The sequence below is a fragment of the Antennarius striatus genome, chromosome 7 (assembly GCF_040054535.1).
Source record: "Antennarius striatus isolate MH-2024 chromosome 7, ASM4005453v1, whole genome shotgun sequence".
In the NCBI taxonomy this organism is placed as follows: Eukaryota; Metazoa; Chordata; class Actinopteri; order Lophiiformes; family Antennariidae; genus Antennarius; species Antennarius striatus.
In genome coordinates, this window is record NC_090782.1 from 18,689,165 (window position 1) to 18,708,412 (window position 19,248).

Genomic DNA, 19,248 nt, shown 5'->3' on the forward strand with positions numbered 1-19,248 from the left:
GTACACACATTTACATTAATGTTTAAAACAAATGATGCCGTTCAGATAGCTAAAATATGACCAAATGGTAATGTTAATGTTTTCGATAATAGCATACATTTACGTAGTTCATCTAAATAATACAACTAATACAACCTCATAAATATAGTATGAACATAAATAAGTTCATGTTTGGAGTGGCCACTTATTTGTCAGTGGATTTTAATCTTATTTGATTAGCAGCAGGTTGTACAAAATAAGAGTGTTGTGTTTTGCTGCTGCAGATTAAGCAGGTCAAGTAAAAAGATGTTGCTTTTTTTTTTTTTTTTTAATGTGAATGTTGTGTGTTGCAGCCCACCAGCCAGTGGGGATTCAGGCCACAGAGGTTCAGGCTTTGCACCAGAACCTCAACCAGGCAGCTCAGGCCATGTCTTCAGCTGTGGAAGACCAGAGTGGTGGGCCTTTTTCCAAGACTTCCACCTGGACTGACATGGATGGCATGGACGATGTTGGAATCCATGCTGTTGTTGGAATAAACTCCTCTTCTGATATCTCTGAAAACCATATGGCCATCCATTCAAGACCAGAGAAGGATTGGGATGGGAAACAAGAGGGATCTATAACTAGCCAATCTATTCAGAAAGAGTCGGATAGCTTAAAGAATAGTAACATCTCAGACTCGACTGGCCAAGGCAACTCAGAGAGTCATGTAGGCACTACTCATAAAAAAGAAAACGGTCATTTTGGGTTATCTGACACTTCAGCACAATTCTCCACAGGCTCATCCACTCCCCAGCCTCAGACTAGTAGTGGTGTGTTGGCGGAGTTTGTTAACACTCTGATGAAGCCATTTAGGTACTGGGCTGGAAGTGAGAAGGTGGAGGGGACACAACAGGGAGTGTCTGTGAATGAAGAAAAAGGAGAGAACCATGCACATGGAGGATCACCTAGTAGAAACCCAAGTTTACCAAAACCCAGCGGAAGCAAAGGCAGCATGGACAATGCTATCATAGAGCACATGGGCAGTGGTGTTTCCTTCAGAGCTACTACCAATGGATTACTGAGTCCAAAGGAAGGTCTGTCTGAGCAGGAAAAAGAGGTGATGCCACTGATTCCATTAGTGCCTGCAGGCCAAAACACAGGGCAAAGTGATGCCATGACACAGCAAGGAGAACAAGCCTCTGGGCCATCATTAACTGTTAAAGGTATGAATACGTTCTGTGTGTTTGTTGGTCTTCAAGGGTTACCTTTAACTTTTAAATCCTTTAACTGAGTGTGAAATTGAAGTAAGAATGAAAAAGAGTGAAAGCTGTTGTGTTTGAAATAGAGGTATGGTGAATTTTAATGTCACTGGAAAACAAAATCTGTTTTTGTAATGCTTTTTGTCACTGTTCAGCTCTCTCTTTCTTTTCCCTGTGGTATACTATAATATATTCATCCTCTGGGCGATTTGAAGTATTGCTGAAGATTTAATTAAACAGTAATTGCAAAAAAACAAAAGGGCATGCCACGTACAGAAATGCAAAATGCTGCAGTGAAGACTTTGTTGTTATCCTCATGCTTTTGACTGTGCGGTGTTTACAGAGCAGGCTGAAAGTGTACAAGCTTAGCTTGAATTTAAATTGACTTTGATGACATAAAAGGTTTGCATATATTTCGTCTGTTTACGACAAAACAGACCCGAGTCACAAATTGAAACTTATTTTTTGCAGCCAAAGAAACAATAAACAGAAAAAATGGTTGGTATTAGCTCGGTGGAATAAGTTAAACTGATGAAAAGAAGACAAAATAAAACACCAGACATGGGGAGGAGTTTAAGGCTGAACTCAGACACAAAGAGAGAAAGAAGTGCTCTGAGGAGTATCAGAAGGCTTGATAGAAGCAGGGCCGCATTGTGTGTGTGTGTGTGTGTGTGTGTGTGTGTGTGTGTGTGTGTGTGTGTGCGCGCGCGCGTGCGTGCGTGTGTGTGTGCGCACATGCTGTAAGCCCTGAGGCCCAGCAGTCAGACAGCTAACATTCACAGTGGAATAATGCTGTTCAGCACAACCAAGGAGACAAAAGGTCACCGTCTTTAGCTCAGGTCTTTTTAAAAAACACCCTGGCAACAAATCCAAATTCACCTCTGTAGGTTTTAAAAACAGGACTGCAGGCAGGTTAAAGATTAGAGCTCATGACTGGGGTATTGCTGAATCATTAACCACTAACTGAATTGTTAAATCAAACCACGTGCAGTAAAACGTACTTTCCAGCACAGAAGAATGGTCATAGGCGAGGAGGTGAGAAAGTGAACAAAAGCACACCACAGCTGGAAGAGGTATTCTCTGCATCAGTTTATGGGGAATGCAGAAAAAGACTTGAGTTTCATCCACATCCAATCAGAGGATTGATTCAATGAGCGAGACTGGCTTTTCTCACCCAGTAATTGCGAACATTATGAATATAAGTACTCACTGAACGTGCTACCTGACATCTGATGCCAGCTCCGAGGTATTAATGAATATCCAAGCTTCATTCGACATGCATTATTCACCACCATATCCAATTAACATTGAGGCTGGGCGTCACTGCCAATCACTCTCACCTATATCCATGTCTCTGCCAATTAGGGCCCGACTTTCTGAAGGCTGGCATTAATGATCACTACAGCAAGGATATGCAGCAGAAGAACAGGGATGAGTGCTGCGAGAGAGGGGGAACAAAGGGGAAGATGATGAAAGAGGGGTTGGAAATAGTTGTTTCTTTCTTTAATGTTGCTGTGATGGAAAGCTTCCCAGCTGGTGTCTCTTCTTAAACTAACCTCAGTGAGCTGAATTAGCACTGTTATTGTACACCCCAGGCTATTCCTTGGATGTCAATGCTTCTTAATAACTGATGTTGCCTCTGTGAATTGAGGTGGATACAAAGCTTGGGGCTGCAGGCAGTATAGTCGTAAGAAAAATTTGAATTCAAGTCTTAGTTTGATTTGAATTTTTGACAAAGGGTCTATGAATTTATAGTGATACCTTCAATTGCCTCTCGTCTGAGGAGAATATTTAGAATATTTTAAGGAATTAAATATTGTTTTCTGTGCTCCTAGTGGAGTTTTCTGCCTCCAGTAAAAGCATACAGAATTTGAATAAGCTCTAAATGACTGTCAAGGAGATGCGTGTTTGCTTTACCCCACAGACTCAATCTATGTGATTTAAGACAGCGAGGTCTGTGCGCTGACACTCAGTGCAGACGCTCCTGACATGATTCACATTGCCATGCTATAACTTCCCCTCAGTCTCTATTATTAGATGCTGTATTTCCAGATGGGCTGAGGTGACAGTAGTACCGACTCTTTCTCTTTTTGTGACTGTCATTGTCAGGCTCAACTCACACAATTTAATATCATGTCTGGCCAACCCCAAGAGATTCTTTCAGCCCGTTTACTCCGGTAAAGTGAAGTCAGCACAGCAGAACCACTTGCGATAGAAGTGCACAATTACCATCCAAACAGGGTTTATTGTAAACATTTGCAGCAACTCAGTGGGATTTGGCTTCTCCACTCAGAGATTTACAGTATCTGAACTAAACTTTAAACTCTAAACAGCACCTTTAAGTCATCCAAACCTTATATCTAATTGTCTCTTTAAATCTATTACAAGGCTCATTACATAGACGATCAAACCAAATTAATGTGTTTAATTATTCTTACTTTAAATGTATCAGCTATTTAGATTATTAATGGGACTATTACAGTGGTCTGCATGGCTCTTGGAAATCAACCTCAGGCTTTTAAACCCTGCCCAGGCAAAAGGCAACGGCGAACCTCCTGAATAATTTACAGACATTTTAATGTTTTATGCATGGGTATATTTGTGTATGTTCTCCCTCTTGCATAAATTTGTTGTGCTGGGTTATGTTACACACCTCCTGGTGTATTACTTTATTTCTCAGACATGACGGCTGAATTAGGGATAGTCAAACCCGTTGCTAGCAATAGTGATGGCAATGGCATTTTGACACGCACACCATGAGTGAGTCACATATGTCAAGAGAATAAATAATTGATGGTGTAGACTGTGTCTGGTTTTGAGCCCTAAAGCTGACTAAACATAGTGGAGCTTTTCATTTGAATAAACAGGTCGAGATGGAGCTTGTTGTGGAGAAAGTCATTTCATTATCGTGTTGGAAGTGAACCTGTCTTTTTCCACATGTCTTCTCTCAGCACAGTGCCCTGCAGGAAGAGTTGTGGGGTACAGGAATACAGAGAGAATAAAAAAAGTATAGATATGTGAAGTTGCTCAAAATATATATTTTGATACTTTTGGGCTGTTTCTGTCTCTGTGTGCATTCATGTTCAATGGTCTTTACAAGGGGCAAGGGAAAACCCCAGTTTTTGTCCATGAACTCCAGTGAATTTATATTTCTGATCAGGTCCACAGGTGGGCACAGAAGAATAACATCCTATTTAAAGGAAACTAGAAGTGCCACCTCAAGGGTCAACAGTTATTTTTGAGTAAATTAAATACAAATCTAAATTCAATTATCAACCTACACTAAAAAACTGCTATCCTGATCATAAGTGGCTGACCACATCCAGGGTTCAGACTATGTTAAAGTGAAGAATGAAAAATAAAAGTTTTAATGGGTTCTTAATTTTTACATGCCCATTTATGTGTCATGGATGGAAATGATGGAAAAATCAATGATAAGAAGAGGAGAATAAAACAAGAAATTGGATATATCTGTCTTTACACTAACCCTGTCCTGTGAGCACAGCAGAATGGATTGTGCAGTCCACACATGAAACAAGACACACTGACCTGTGCTCACACTATGCTTGTCCTACTCTACACATGATTCATCATAATTTTGAAATTGCACTGCAAGAGATATGCAGGGTTCATGTAAGCTAGACTTAATTTTACTTGCTAATTACACATCCATAAAATTAATTCACACCCACCCTCCCTTCCCACATAATGAGCTTGTATTAATTAGTCTTTTCTGTCTTTTTATCCCCTTTAGAATTCACTGTATCGGGTTCCAATGAGAGATCACCACCCAGTGAACATGTCAATGAAACCATACCTCCCCCAGGAGGAAGCCCAGCTCTTCCTCCCACTCCAAGCAGTCACTTTCAATGGGCCATTATGTCCAAACGTGGCTCCAAAAAGAGTCGCCCTGTAAATGTGGAGTCAGCCAGTAAACATCCCACCTGGGCACCAATGGAAGCCAAGGCAGCCCCCCTAAAGGTGATGACCCTGCCGTCATCCTTTCAGCAGGACAACCTGGAAAACTATTCGGGCCACGGAAGGGACCAGGAAGGCGAAGGTGCTAATACTCCATCAGACACTAGAACTGCAATAGGAGAAGAAAAGGACATAGACGGGAGTGGAGAAGGGACAATGTTTGCTGCTTTGTTTGGACAGAAAGCCAGACACATGGACAGAAGTGGTGAGAAACTTAAGTCTTCACTTAGCCAAAGCCAGAGTGGGCTTGTGACCGTAGCAGAACATACAACTCTGTCCCAGTGGCAGCTAGTGGAACAACCCACCAGCCCACCCCAGGGCTCTGCAGCAGAGGCCAAGGGAGAGATCCTCTACATCCAACGGCCTGCTGGCAACCTTTTTTCTACCAGCTCACAAAGAGGAGAGGGTGTCTCCAAGTCAGATTTCACTCCTGTTTTACAGAGGCACAGCAAAGACACAAACAGAGAAGAGGTGGTGAAGACCACACCTGAAGTCATGATGGAGGTGTTGACAGCCTCAGAGGTGACCACTTTGGGACTCAATACCAGACGTGGACAGATCACATATCCCACCACCACAGGAAAGTACTCAGACACAAGTGCTACTGGGGAGCCATCTATTTCCATTTCCTGGGTTCAGGAAGAGAGGGGAGAGCCGACAGGCAGACCTCACCTACAGGGCCACCTATTCACTACCCCAGCACCCAGCGACCGGACTGAAACGACAACGGGAGACATTCAGTTGACTACCTTCATGTCAGTCTCCAACATTGGTGCCACGGAAGTGGAGTCCAGGTCTGCAGTGTCAGAGTCCTTTGTGGTTGGAAGTCAGTGGACACCTTTCAAAGGCACGAGATCCAAGACAGCAGACAAAACCTCTGTGACGACAGATAACAAAGACACAAACAACCCGTTCAGTATTCTCGTACCCAAGTGGGCCTTTGGTCTCATCCCATCAGGTATGTCAACTCCCTGCTGTTCCTGATGAATGAACATCAATGTCATAATTCACTGCATAATTATAAGTGATTATCGCATCAGTAGAAATTAATTTGATTATGTATGAGTTACAGAAATATGAATATAATCATTCCTGAGGTAACAATACAGTAGAAGCTGTTTGTGCTGTCCTTTTGAAAACAACATCCAAGCAGATTTCTTTTGCCTTTCTGTGTTTGACTCTTTTTACACGGCATCTACGCTTACTGCTACTCCGGCATACATCATGCATCACACAGGGCTTGTTCTTCCTCTTTGCTTTCCTATCCACTTCTTTTCCTCTCACGTTGGTGTAGAGAGACAGCTCCAGACTGCGAGGCAGTGCGCTGAGGTGAGGCCAACTAGGTCTTGGTAAAGTAATTAGCGGGTCAGAGTGAAGGCAGTTTTGTGAACTGGAGAAAGACAGAGAACCTAACCCCCAGAAAATCAATGTGGACACAAACTACAAGAATAGACTTGTAATTGACTGCAGCCTCTCATGTTCTCCATGTTTACTCAACTTTTTGTCTTGTATTTGACTCAACCTGCCTTCTCTCTCACTCACCATTCTACAAACTTGTTATTCACCATCATAGTAGTATCCAGGCTGTCTCAACACTACCATTCATTTCTTTTGAAAGTTAATTGAGTTGCTACTGTGGCAAATATCAACTAAAAACAAAGCAGTCGGAGACTGCAACATCCCGCGACACCCCTGAATTCAAAATTTTACCCTGACCTACTTTCATAGATCAACGCACTAGCTTTGATCTACAGTCTTACTCACATTGCCCTTCTTCCTCATCTTTCTATCTTATTGGGGTCTTGAGTGTACAAAAGTTGACAATTGCCCTTAACCTACTTTTCTCAAGGTCAAGGTCATCATCTCATTTTCATCCCTTTTGCTGCCTGAGTAATGTGCTTTTTGTTTCATCTTTCTATCTGCAACGGTTGCAAAGATATTTGGTGGACTAACTAACGGATGAACGGACGAACAGACAAACACTGACAATTACAAACAGCACCACTTTGAAGTGGGATGTGAAAAAAGAGTAAATTAACATAATAAACAATATGGTCTCACCTTTCATCTGATACTCATCTAAATCTTTTGTATTCTGTAACCATCACCTCTATTTGGAGATGTTTAAAAATCACTGTAGTATTTTTAAGGCAGGCCAATGCCACAAATTTATGCTCAGCTCATTTAATTTGGGATTTTCTTGGTTTTGAATATACTGTACATTTCTGAACCACCACTTGTACCTGATCTGTGACGTGCATTTTTTAAAGTCTTCATTATTCAGTCCAGAGCTGGTTGGGATTCCATAAATGCATTTTGGTGAAGCCTTCTATGAGACTAATAATGAAGCTAATAGCCTCATCAAATTACATATACCTTTGGGAAGCACTTTGGAATATGTGTAACAGTTGGCAATTTGTCTTACACTGTTAAATTACTTCTGAATATTGTGTATTTTGGGATGGTTGAGCTAGCAGTTCTTGTAATGAGCTTGCTATTCAACATTTGACGTAAAGATCTTCACGGGCAAAGATTCACCACATAATTGTCTCCAATGGTTGGTCATTTATAAGAACTTTTTACTGCGGGGCGCCATTGCTTGAGTGGTATGTCTCTCCCAGGGGAACCATTATTTGCCCAATTTGCTTGGAACTTTACAGGAGGTTCTGAAGTGGTGACTTGCCTTCTTCCCTAACAGAAGAATATTCTGATAAAACATTGGTTTAAATTAAAAGCACTGCAACAAGCTAATGACAGTGGAGAGGCTCAACACAAAATCACCTTTTTTCTTGTATGCATTTATGTATGTATAAAATCAGTTTCATGATCATACCCGATTTAATTCTTGTAGCATCTAGTATGATCATGAAACTGATTTGATTTTTTTATATTTATTAAAAAATTAGCATGCTAATTAACAAATTAATTAACATTTTAGACACAGTATTTATTTTACTATCACACTCATACCTCAAGGACATTCTTCAGATTAAATGGTAATGTAGATACAAAAAATTCACAGAGCAGTAGAGGAGTACTGGAGTGCTCTTTTGTCTTTGTCAATTTGTCTAACATGGTGACATTTGAAGGGAATGAGTGGTCCTGCTCTTTGTAAGTGATTAGAAGGTTTAGACCACTCCCCCTGACTGACCTTTTGTAGCTGTTATAGTACAGAGAAAATTATAGCAATGGTTGTCTGCCCATTAAAGCAGGGACCTACAGAGACAGAGGATGTAAAGGGCATAAGTCTAGTGGGAGAGGAAAAGAGGGAGTGGAAGAGAGAGTTGATTGTATTGTCTATGATACAGTAGTTAGAATTACATAACCTATTTAATCAATGATCATAGACCGCAGTAACAGTCCCACGAGCCTCCAAAGAGCAATTTTCCTCTTTATCTTTCCCTTTATAAATGCTCAAGAAAGATACTTTACTTTCTTTATATTTCTTTGCATCAATCCTCACGCATTGTTTGTCATTGGAACAGTCTGCACTCATCTGTGTCCTATTTGGTCATATATCATAGTGATAAAGAAGCTGCAACAGTATACAATGCCACATTCAGCTTTCCGATTCCCCATCACTCTCGCTTCAGTTAAACCCACACAGACGGTTAGACGTACACATACGCAAGAAAGAAAATATATGAGAGGAAGCTTTTGTACAGCAGGAGATTAGTGTCCACGGCCATGAGTAAAAGTGAACTAGTGTTTGTGGAGCTGACATATCAAACCTACAAGCAGTTCTACTCAGATGTCAGACATACAGTATCTTTGGCAGCAGAAGTGTGACTCGGGCAGCTCTTTGTGTCTGGAATAGTTTCTAGAGCTCATGCAGTACAATTTCAGGCCTTTCCCACTAAAATGTAAGTATTTTGTTGCAAATCCTATGAGAATATCATCATGTGAACTTTGTAAAAGCATTGAAGGGATTACCCATGAAGGTAGAGTAGGGATTACTCAGTCATCCAGAGTCCATTCTCACTAGATTGATCAAGAATGTAATCTAATACACCATTGTGAAATAATTAATAAAGAAATAACGTATAATTATTTAACATAAAAATATTTAAAGTATATAAAGTATTATGTAACTCTTGAAAAAAGAAAGGAAAGTTGCCTTTCAGTTGGTTTGATTTAGCTGTGACCTAAAAAAGTATAATATTGTAAATTACTGCCACGCAGGAGGCCTAGAGGAAGAACAAAGAAGAGGTTTATGCATGTAGTGAAAGAGGACATGAAGGTAGTTGGTGTGAGAGAAGAGGATGCAGAAGACAGGGTTAGATGGAGGCAACTGATTCGCTGTGGAGACCCCTGAAGGGAAAAGCCTAAAGGAAAAGAAGTTGCACTATGTACTAGATAGATAGATAGATAGATAGATAGATAGATAGATAGATAGATAGATAGATAGATAGATAGATAGATAGATAGATAGATAGAGAGATAGATAGATAGATAGATAGATAGATAGATAGATACTTTATTAATCCCGGAGGAATCTTATGCTAATAATATTTCAAAATCACACACACAGATGCACACACACATGTTCACGTGCATGCACACATGTTTGCGCGCATGCACACACACACACACACAAACACACACACACACACACACACACAAACAGACACACATTTTTCCTAATCCCCCTATGCAAGAAAATAAACACATTTCATATATTTTATTTTATTTTCAATTACCCATACTATCATTTCACAATTGTATAATCTTAAAGACCTCATCAACTCGCAAGTCGCAAAATTGATTTGTAGTTGAAAGAATTCCAACAAGCATGGAAAATCGCAGAAGCTTTTCAGAGCACTGGCATATGGCTGTTTGGCGTGACAAAACAAATCGGATGGATACAGCAATGTCAGTTGTCTGTACAGCCTTTAAATTACCAATGCCAGTCTAACACCCTGGAAAAAGGTTGCAGGATGCCTCTGAATTATAACCCTTCTAACTAAAGCCTTGTCCAAGTCTCAAGATGGATCAGACCTCTGGCAGCATGAATTACACTGTAGGCAGTCCTCAAACAAATTAGTGTTACATTTGAAGGAGAAGAACCAGCATGTGTGTGTGTGTGTGTGTGTGTGTGTGTGTGTGTGTGTGTGTGTGTGTGTGTGTGTGTGTGTGTGTGTGTGTGTGCGTGCGTGTGCGTGTGAAGCAGGTAAATTGACACAGGGATAAGCTGGGTGGCAAATTAACAGTATGGGTGTATGGATGCGTACTCTCACTTTGATGGCTGGCTATTGGAGTCTTTGGATCTTTTGTCTCGAGCAGTAAGAGGGCACATTCTCAATGCACCATATAGAAGTATATTGATTTCCCCACCGCTCCCCCTCTGTGTTTCCCATATTTTCTCTATTCATTCCCTCTTCTCAATCTTTCCCTTACTATCTTTTTCTGTCTCTCTTGCTCACCGTCTCCCTGACTTTTATTACTCCTCCGGTCATTCTTACGACTCTCTACGGCATAATGTTTTGATAGCCTCTTGAACTCCAATGTGGTACGACAGAAGGCAGTCAATTGCTGTATCTGTCCCCTGCATGAATATCAGCCTCAGCAGAGCTCTCATCGCAGCTTTTTTAAAAAGAGTCACCTCCCTTATATTCATCCATTGCCTAACCTGCCATCCTTCTAAGTCCTATTCCTCTCCAGGGTTTTCTACTGTAATTCTTTTCATGGTATAGTTCTACCAATTTTCCATATGAAACACTCCTACTCAATATCCTTTGCTATCGGCTTTCTGCACATTAAATGAATGGGATTTGTTAAAGAACGCCCCGGGGGACTCTAGGCTCCATCATGATGTGGGACGAAACATCGCTGCTCACCACCCCGCGCTGACTGAGCATAGGCTCCCTATATCTGGTTAACTGGGAGAATAATGAAACAACTGAGGAGAGTATCTCAAGTTCTCTGGGGTGAGAAACCATAATGTGGCTTTTGTGTATATCGATGACTTTTGACAATGATGATTCACAGCCGTTTTGAATGTACTGAATATTAAATATATAAAATGAAACTCTCTGTAAGCACCAGTTCTTGGAAAACAGCATCCTTATCAGGATGTTAGAGAGACAGGATCCACAACATTTCTTAACTAAACATTAGCCTAAATAGCTACCCACACAGGTTCAGGTTATACCAACACCAGAACTCACAGGCTTGCTATCAGATCTGTTATTAAAGTGATCTGTTGGCCTATAGAGTATGTATCATGAGTGATTTATTTTGAGAAAAGATCCAGATATTAAAGAAGTATATTGAAGATGGAGAAAGCACAAAGACTATCAATAGGATGTAATATAAAAGTGTAAATGTGCACCAATAGGATGTGCATCTTATAACTCTGATATGTGAAATTTGTGTATAATGTTGTCTGGAGCTGCTTTTTTTTTACTGGCCTCAGCACAGTGCTTTACTGGTGAAAGGTCATTAAACATTTCACCAAAATTTCATGCAAAATGTGATGTGTTTTCATACGCTAAAGTAAAACACATAGCAAATATATAATTTAGTGGAAGTTAGTGGGAATTTAGTGGGAGTTTAGTGGGAGTTAATGTAATTTATAATTTTTTTAGTAATTAAAAAAAAAATTAGTGAGTGATATTGTGTATAGAAGTCAAAGCTTTGAGCAAAATATCAGTTATCAGGCTGTTTTCTTGCATTTGTGGGAGTGAGAAGTTGTGATTTATACATCTAAAAGTCAATGAAACAGCTATGTTTGTAAAACTAATGCACCATCAAAATTTGGTTTTAATATTCTGCAGTGAGCCTGAAAAAAAGCATCAAAAAACCTGTCCTAAATAGGCATTTTTATAGCATCATAAAAATGCTTTATATGTTGCTGCCACAACAAAACCTGCTGATTATTCAGCCTCTAGGAGCCGCATCACATGCTGCTGTATTTTATTTTCTAGATTGTATGACCCAGAGCTCCCATTATGGCAGATGAATGACTGAATCTCTTGACTGTTACTGGTTGCAGATCTGTAGCAGTACGAAAAAACAAGTTTTGTTGTTGTGTTTATGAATATTTTCTCATCTCATAGTTCTCTAAAGAACTATTGGTTCTTTAGAGAAGAACCAATAGTTCTGTTGGTTGGCAGAGCAGAGGGCTATGTGAACTTAAGCAACACAAAAACAGCTAAGCTTCAGTTTTCTGTTTCCCTGGGCGCAACATATGCTTTTTAATCATGTATTTGTTTTGTTAGTACAGTGCCTTATGCTCACACACTCATAAAGCATTGTTGTGAAAGAATTTGTGGCCTTTTTCAACATCCATGCTTTTCCATAACCAACCAATTCCAGATTTTAATTGGAGATTCATCAACACAGTTTTCATAAGAGGAAAATATAGTGAACATTAACTCCCTCTGGCTTCTGGAGATGCAGTCAAACAACCTGATTCAATGAGGAGTAAAACTGCAAAGTAAAACATTCAGATACAGAGCAGATGAAACCATCAAATGTTTGTCGATGCACTCAGGCATCATCACCTCCTCTCATTTTACTGTAGTCATTGTCATTTAGCATGTCTGTAAACCAGATAAGAGAAGACCTCTGCTGAGCCGCATGTCAACCCATTTAAAAAACAGACAGGTGCTCAATGAGAAAGGTTGTTTTTTCAGTTGTTCTCGGATGAATTCCTATCTGAGATTTTATTGACAGTTACAGCCACGGGGCCCCTGAGGGTGTGTTGAGTTTCATAAAGCAACAAACAACATCGCCTCTGTGTGCCACCAATTGGTTAAAGATAGGAGGGATGGATGGAGACATAGCGCATGGCAGGAATCTGTCAGATGGAATATAATCCTGTGCTTGGAGTCGTTTTGTGATTGGGCAGAGCAGTATGAGTCAGGTTATGTTAACTGTTACAATGGAGCATTCAGGTGCTATCAGATCAGACTTCAGGAATCTATTTCCTTTTATTAAAAGAATATTTCACCTCCCTATCTGTATCCAACAGGTCTGTCCTCTTAGAGGACGAAGAATGGAAACAAACTTGAAGCCCAAAGCCATGTTATTCATCAAAACAATTCCTCTCTGCTCCAACATATTACTTTTATTACCTCTAAACAAGTAGGTTCGGTATATAAAACTATATTATGAAGTGGAACTGGGCTGCAGACACAGTGGAAATGGAAGGTCTATTATGTCTGTTGCAGCAAGATTTGAATAGCAGCAGCTTGTGAATTTTCACTCTCCATTTGCAGTCATATGCACACATTACCGTCAGCAACTCAGCCAGCCCCACAGGCAGGCTTACGCCTTGAAAATGGAGCCACCTACCATCAAGGTTAACAGTGAAATGCACGATTTCAAATTGAGGTATTTTCTTGTTACAGAGTAGCAGCAGTGAGGATGAGTGCACCCAGCTGGGGATTATTTTGAGCTGCCAGATTGCCTGACAGACTTCACTCCTCACTCCGCAGGCACAGCAGAGCAGTAGCAGGAGTGTTTGTCTCCCAGCGTCAGTCAAAACGCATCACGCATCAGCCAGCCCACAGTGGGTGGAAGGGTTGAGGGGTCCCTTCATGTAGGGCTTGTCAAACACACCCACACATCTGTTTCAGTGGGAAAGGACTTTTAGATGTGTAATTAAAAAAAAAATCTCCCAGGACGTATTTCTTAATCACACGTTGAATCTGGAGGTGAAAATTTGCCTTTAAAAAGGCAAAGGGTATGTTTGCAAATTACAAATGGTGGCTCAGAGCAATTTTAAGAAGCAAGTTTCTTTTTAGAGTTTTTGCTAGCTGGGCCACTTTCAGGTCATGTAAAGTAGTTTGTGTTGAGTTTTAAACAAATCTCCAGGTGAACACTCCTGCCCACAGCACCTCCTAATGGTGCTGCCCTGCTGTCAGGTTAGGAATCACAGTCGAATACAAACATGCAGACAAGGGAGGGGAGATCCAAAAAATTGTCTGTGTTTGTGTATTTATGACCTTTCATTTTTGATTTATTGCTCCTTCGCAACAACGTATATCATGGGCTTCACAGTTACTACATGAGGTTAGGACAAGTCCCCGCTAATTCAGTCTGTTATAAACTTCCTTCCGGCGCGTCTTTCAGGCGTCTCCACAGCGTGTCATCTTTTTTTTTTAATTTTAGATCAACGCTCATATTTGTTTTGCAGTTGTTTTCTTGAAAATTCCAGACACTTGTGCCTCTGTGGGGCTGCCAGTGATTGAGCCCTAGGCGGCATGAATGCAAAGCAGGCACTCTACCACTGAGCTACATCCCCAGCTCACTCCCATTCAGTTTGTAACATGTTGAAAATACACTGTCTATTCAAATTGTGCTTTTTTCATAGCGCTACAGTCAGGCCATCATTGTGAAATCTGTTCTGCATATTTATTGAGAAAATGTCTGAATCCATTAAATTCCAAAACACATTTTTATTGTTATCTGTTACCAGACGGGTTCTTGCATTTCGTGCACATAGAAAAATGAGCACTCTAAAGAGGCGCAAGAGGAAGAGATGCACTGAGAAAAGATAAAGATGGAACAAATGAAGTAAGCACAGGAACAAAAAGGGATGAAGAGGAATATCTACAGCTGTAAGCTTTCATTTTTTAAGCATTGGACTCTAAGAACGCACTCAGTTTCCAGATTCATTCCATGAATGAATTCTGCGTGGTTGTTTTACATGACCGCGCCGCACTGGCATCGCGCCGGGAGTGTCCCCCGCCTCACGCCCTAAGACAGCTGGGATAGGCTCCAGCTCCCTGTGACCCGCTGCGGCGGATAAAGTGGGAGAAAATGAATGGATGGATGGATGGAATTAATGAACAGAAATTGCGAGTGCATGATGCTAACACGAATACTGTATGTCCGAGTTTAAATAAACCATGAGGATATTATTTTATCATGTTTTCAAAGTTTCCTGTACCCATGACATACTCACAACAAAGCAACAAATGAGGTACTGTGTGGAAAATCAGCATGTTCAGCATACTTTTTTTATTTTTTTCTGCAGTATATGAGCGTCAGGTTTGGGAGAGGTGGAAGATAAATTGGAGGTTTTGCTGATTAAGCATCCTCAGCCGCTGTCCTCCCTTTTGAAGCGGCTGTGCCAATCACAGTGGGACATGATGAAAAACAACTCGACAAAAGGAGAGAAGAGTACAATTTCAGCTCCTTGTAAAAGGGAAATTGTGCTGTTTTCCTTGAGTTGTTGACTCTGCAAATATAGACAACCACAACTGACATGACAAAGGTGGATGCAATGCCTTTGTATCTTATATTTTTATTAGCAGAGAGGTATGGGCAGCTTATTTTCCGTAGTAATGCTTTCTTTCATTTTAAAACACAATTATCACACTAACTTTTCTCTGCGGGTGCTACTTGATTCAACATTCTCCTTAATCAGATTTAACTAGAATAATTCCCGTCTGTTATTAACTCAGTACCGTGAATAAATTGTGTGAAATTTTGGCAGGATGGTCATATATTATTTAACGTTGTTGCTTCCCAGTGTGAGCGTTAAGGTTATTAACCATTGGAGCATGTCTATGAAGAGTTTGTATGTTCTCCTTGATTCTCCATTACCTAGTGTGAACTTGTGACAGGATAAGCAGTTACAGAAAATAAATGAATTTTCAAAATTATCAAAGAACTTTTTTTTTTTTTCCCCTCAGTGTGTGCCATGAGCTTTTTAATGAATGTAATATTTCTTTTTAGCCAGCTAACTCAAGGAGGAATTACATTTTATGCATAAATCAGCTCAGCATTACAAGTTGGACTCTAGACAGGAGTTTCTGTAACCTTTGATGCAAAGTTCTGTAATTGGATGTGGGCTGATGCTTGTGTTGTTGTTTTGCATCTGTGTAGCTCTGGTTGTGTGTGACTTTATCACAGGAAGGACAATTAATTCTCATGCAGTTCAAGGGGAACCTGCACAATCACTTCTATCCTGTTGGCATCAGACTGCTACGGGTACTTTAAGAGTAGTTGAGTTTGACTTTATTTAACCTGCAGTCTATCTTTAGATGGCCTATTAATGTAGATCTTAATCTGCCAAGTGTTGGAGAGGACCACATTGGTCAGGTTTATTACATACGGGTACACATTTGTGTCACCTGTTTATTGGGGTTTTTTTATTTTTTAAATTTTGAGACACCTGTCCACTTTTTTGTATACAGTGCGCCCTCGTGCAGTCGCGCATCAAAGCTAGCGACTTCACCTCATCGCGAATGTTGGGTAGGCAGTCACATGATACCATACGAGCAATCTATTGGCTGCCGGTGTACGGAAAGTGTGCTCAGACAGAAAAGTGCTTTAAACAGTCGATAAGAGTGTGGGAAAAGGTAATACAGATAAGAAGGTGGTTTAATATCAGTATGAGGAGGGTCGTAAATGTTTAACTTACCTCAAATAATAAGATAGTTTGTCGCAGAATTCATTAATTGCGTGTGGTTCCTGGAACGCATTAACCGCAAAGAACGAGGGCGCACTGTACTTGAAATAGCAAGTCTTCATCTGTGATGTATGCATATCCCTCATTGATCTATAAGGCATATTATCCAACATATCATCCAATCATTTGTGTTCACTGAAATAAAACTTGATTGTAGAAAAACATGTTCATTTGAATAACAATGCGCTTTGCAAAATCATTCATGCTACGTCACAGACAGCAGATGTTCCACCCACTTAGTTTTAAAAAAATTGTGCAAAGACACATTGAAGAGAGGACGGGAGGGAATTGAAGGTGGATACAATGTGTTTGTGATGATAAGCCAGGATGGATTATTTTCCCACCACTTTGACAGTCCAGATAATGTAATTTATTTAGGACGAATTGAGATGGCACAAGCGCTGCTCTTGTAGCGATGCACTCTCAATTTCATCATCAGTCTTGCCATGCAGGCCTGCAGAAAGGGATCATATTGAATTGCTGGCGTGTTACTCCTCCCTGGTTCTCTCCAGGCTGATTCAGTGTGACACTCAGTTCATGAGGTGCTCGCTAAGAGCACATCAGCTGCTTTTTGCTGTCTCATGCTTATGGCTCTGTAGCTAATTGCAAGTGTCATGCTTTTTGCGAGTGTGTGTGTGTGTGTGTGTGTGTGTGTGTGTGTGTGTGTGTGTGTGTGTGTGTGTGTGTGTGTGTGTGTGTGTGTGTGTGTGTGTGTGTGTGTGTGTGTATGTTAGACTATCGGGGGTTTGTTTTTTTTTGGCTTGTGAAAACAGGAGGAAACCATTTTATGCAGCCACACAGTGGCAATTAATGTATTTGAGTAATGGGTTACAAAAAAAATATTTGCTATTGTAGCCCTTTTCTTGATTTTTGTGGTTGATTTCACTCTTTTCATTCTCACACTGTCCATGCAGACACAGGGGGCCACATGTGGCTGGATAGACAGGAAGAGCTGCTCTGTTCCCTGCAGAGCTCATCAATTGTAGTTTGTCAGTAGCTGCACTGCTGAAGGTGGATGTAGTAATCACCCATTATACCTGTCCCCTAACAACCTTCCCCCAAACAATACTTTAAAGGATCTCAACATTTTGTCCAGTTAAGTTGCATGAAAGTCTTCTGTCAGGACAACTGTAAAATGTTGGTTAGTTACAAATCAATTGTGTAATGCATAATTAATAATTATATATATAGGTATACATGTTGTATTTTTATTGTGCGAACTTTTGAATTTATAACTGTCATGTTCACAAACAGATGTCTGAACTGACTTTATTGAGACAACCATGAATTAAATATCTTTTTTTACTTTGTGGGTTTTTTTGCAAGTTGCATTGTATTCAGTATTTATTCATTTCATTGTGTGACTTTTAATTGGTTCAAGGGACTGCAGTTATGTCACAACCTTTAGGCAGCATTATATAATACCAGATTGAGAATGTACTTGCTCTTGATTGGTGATCTTTTTCAGTGTCATAATAACTATCCTTCCCAACATTTCTGAGTGTCATTTTGTAATTTCTCACCAAGTAGTGATCATCTGAGCTCAAATTGTTAATTCAAGCAGTCAAATTGTGAACAGTAATTCCAGTCACTTATTGGGTAAACATGTTGAGAAAAATGTTGAGACAAAAATGCAAAAAAATGGATTTGCTGGTATGCTTTGGGTCATTGTCACGTTGCAGGGTCCAGTTCTGCTTTAGCTTTAATTTTGTTTTACAAATGGTTTCACATGTTTCTCAAGCACCCTATGATACACAGTATAATTCACAGTGGATTCTATAACAGTAAAGCCTGGTACTGCTGCAGCAAAGCGTCCTCAAATGATGACTTTGCCACCTCCATACGTCACAGTTGAAATAAGGTTCTCTTCTCAGAATGCTGTATTTGGTTTACGATCAACTCGTCTTCTTTTTATACTCATCTGTCCAAAGAACATCATTCCAGAAGCCATGGTCTTTGTCTATGTCGTCTCTGGCAAACCTCAGTCTGGCATTCATGTTTTTCTTAGAGAGCAAACATTTCCTCCCATGAAAGTCAAACTTGTGTCATCCCTTTCTGGAGTCCTGCACTTTCGCATCGACAGTAGCAGGATCCTGCTTCTTTTAGCATCTTGTGGCCTGCTCAAACAGCCAGACCTGGTCATAGTGGCAGTTGTTTTGAATGTCCTCCACTTGTAAACAATTTTCCAGATGGTGGAATGGCTGATGTCAAATTATTTTGGGATTTTTTAAAATCCCGTACCAGATTTATGGGCATCAGTCAGCTATTTTGGATCCTACTGTGGTGTTTACTTCTACTTCAACTGTCAGGCGAACACACCAAACTAAATGACTGAGGTTTAAATGGGGCGAGGGTCCTTCAAAATGCTAGCATAACAATGTTTTGATAATGTGAATTTTAACCATTTTAAGTAGGAAGATATGTGGCGGCGGTCAAACTTTTCCCTCCATCAAAATATGCATTTTTGTTTATATTTTTTCTTTGTTATTGTTTAGTTGTAATTAAATCACTTTCTTCTCCAGAATATTGGACATTGCTGCGCTGACATTTCTTACTAAAGGGCTGATTATGTAATTGGGTGTCCTAACTTTTTCACATGACTATCTTTTGGTGTGTATATCCAGC

The 19,248-nt window shown here is 40.2% G+C and overlaps 1 protein-coding gene across 1 annotated transcript in view; it reads left to right on the forward strand.

The window, feature by feature from the left end:
- Positions 1 to 19,248, forward strand: part of ncanb (neurocan b) — a 130,386-nt gene that overhangs the window by 59,876 nt on the left and 51,262 nt on the right. Inside the window, exons 7-8 of the mRNA XM_068320405.1 lie at positions 333 to 1,184; positions 4,975 to 6,156. Coding sequence (XP_068176506.1) covers positions 333 to 1,184; positions 4,975 to 6,156 — 2,034 coding nt within the window. The remainder of the gene's footprint in view (positions 1 to 332; positions 1,185 to 4,974; positions 6,157 to 19,248) is intronic.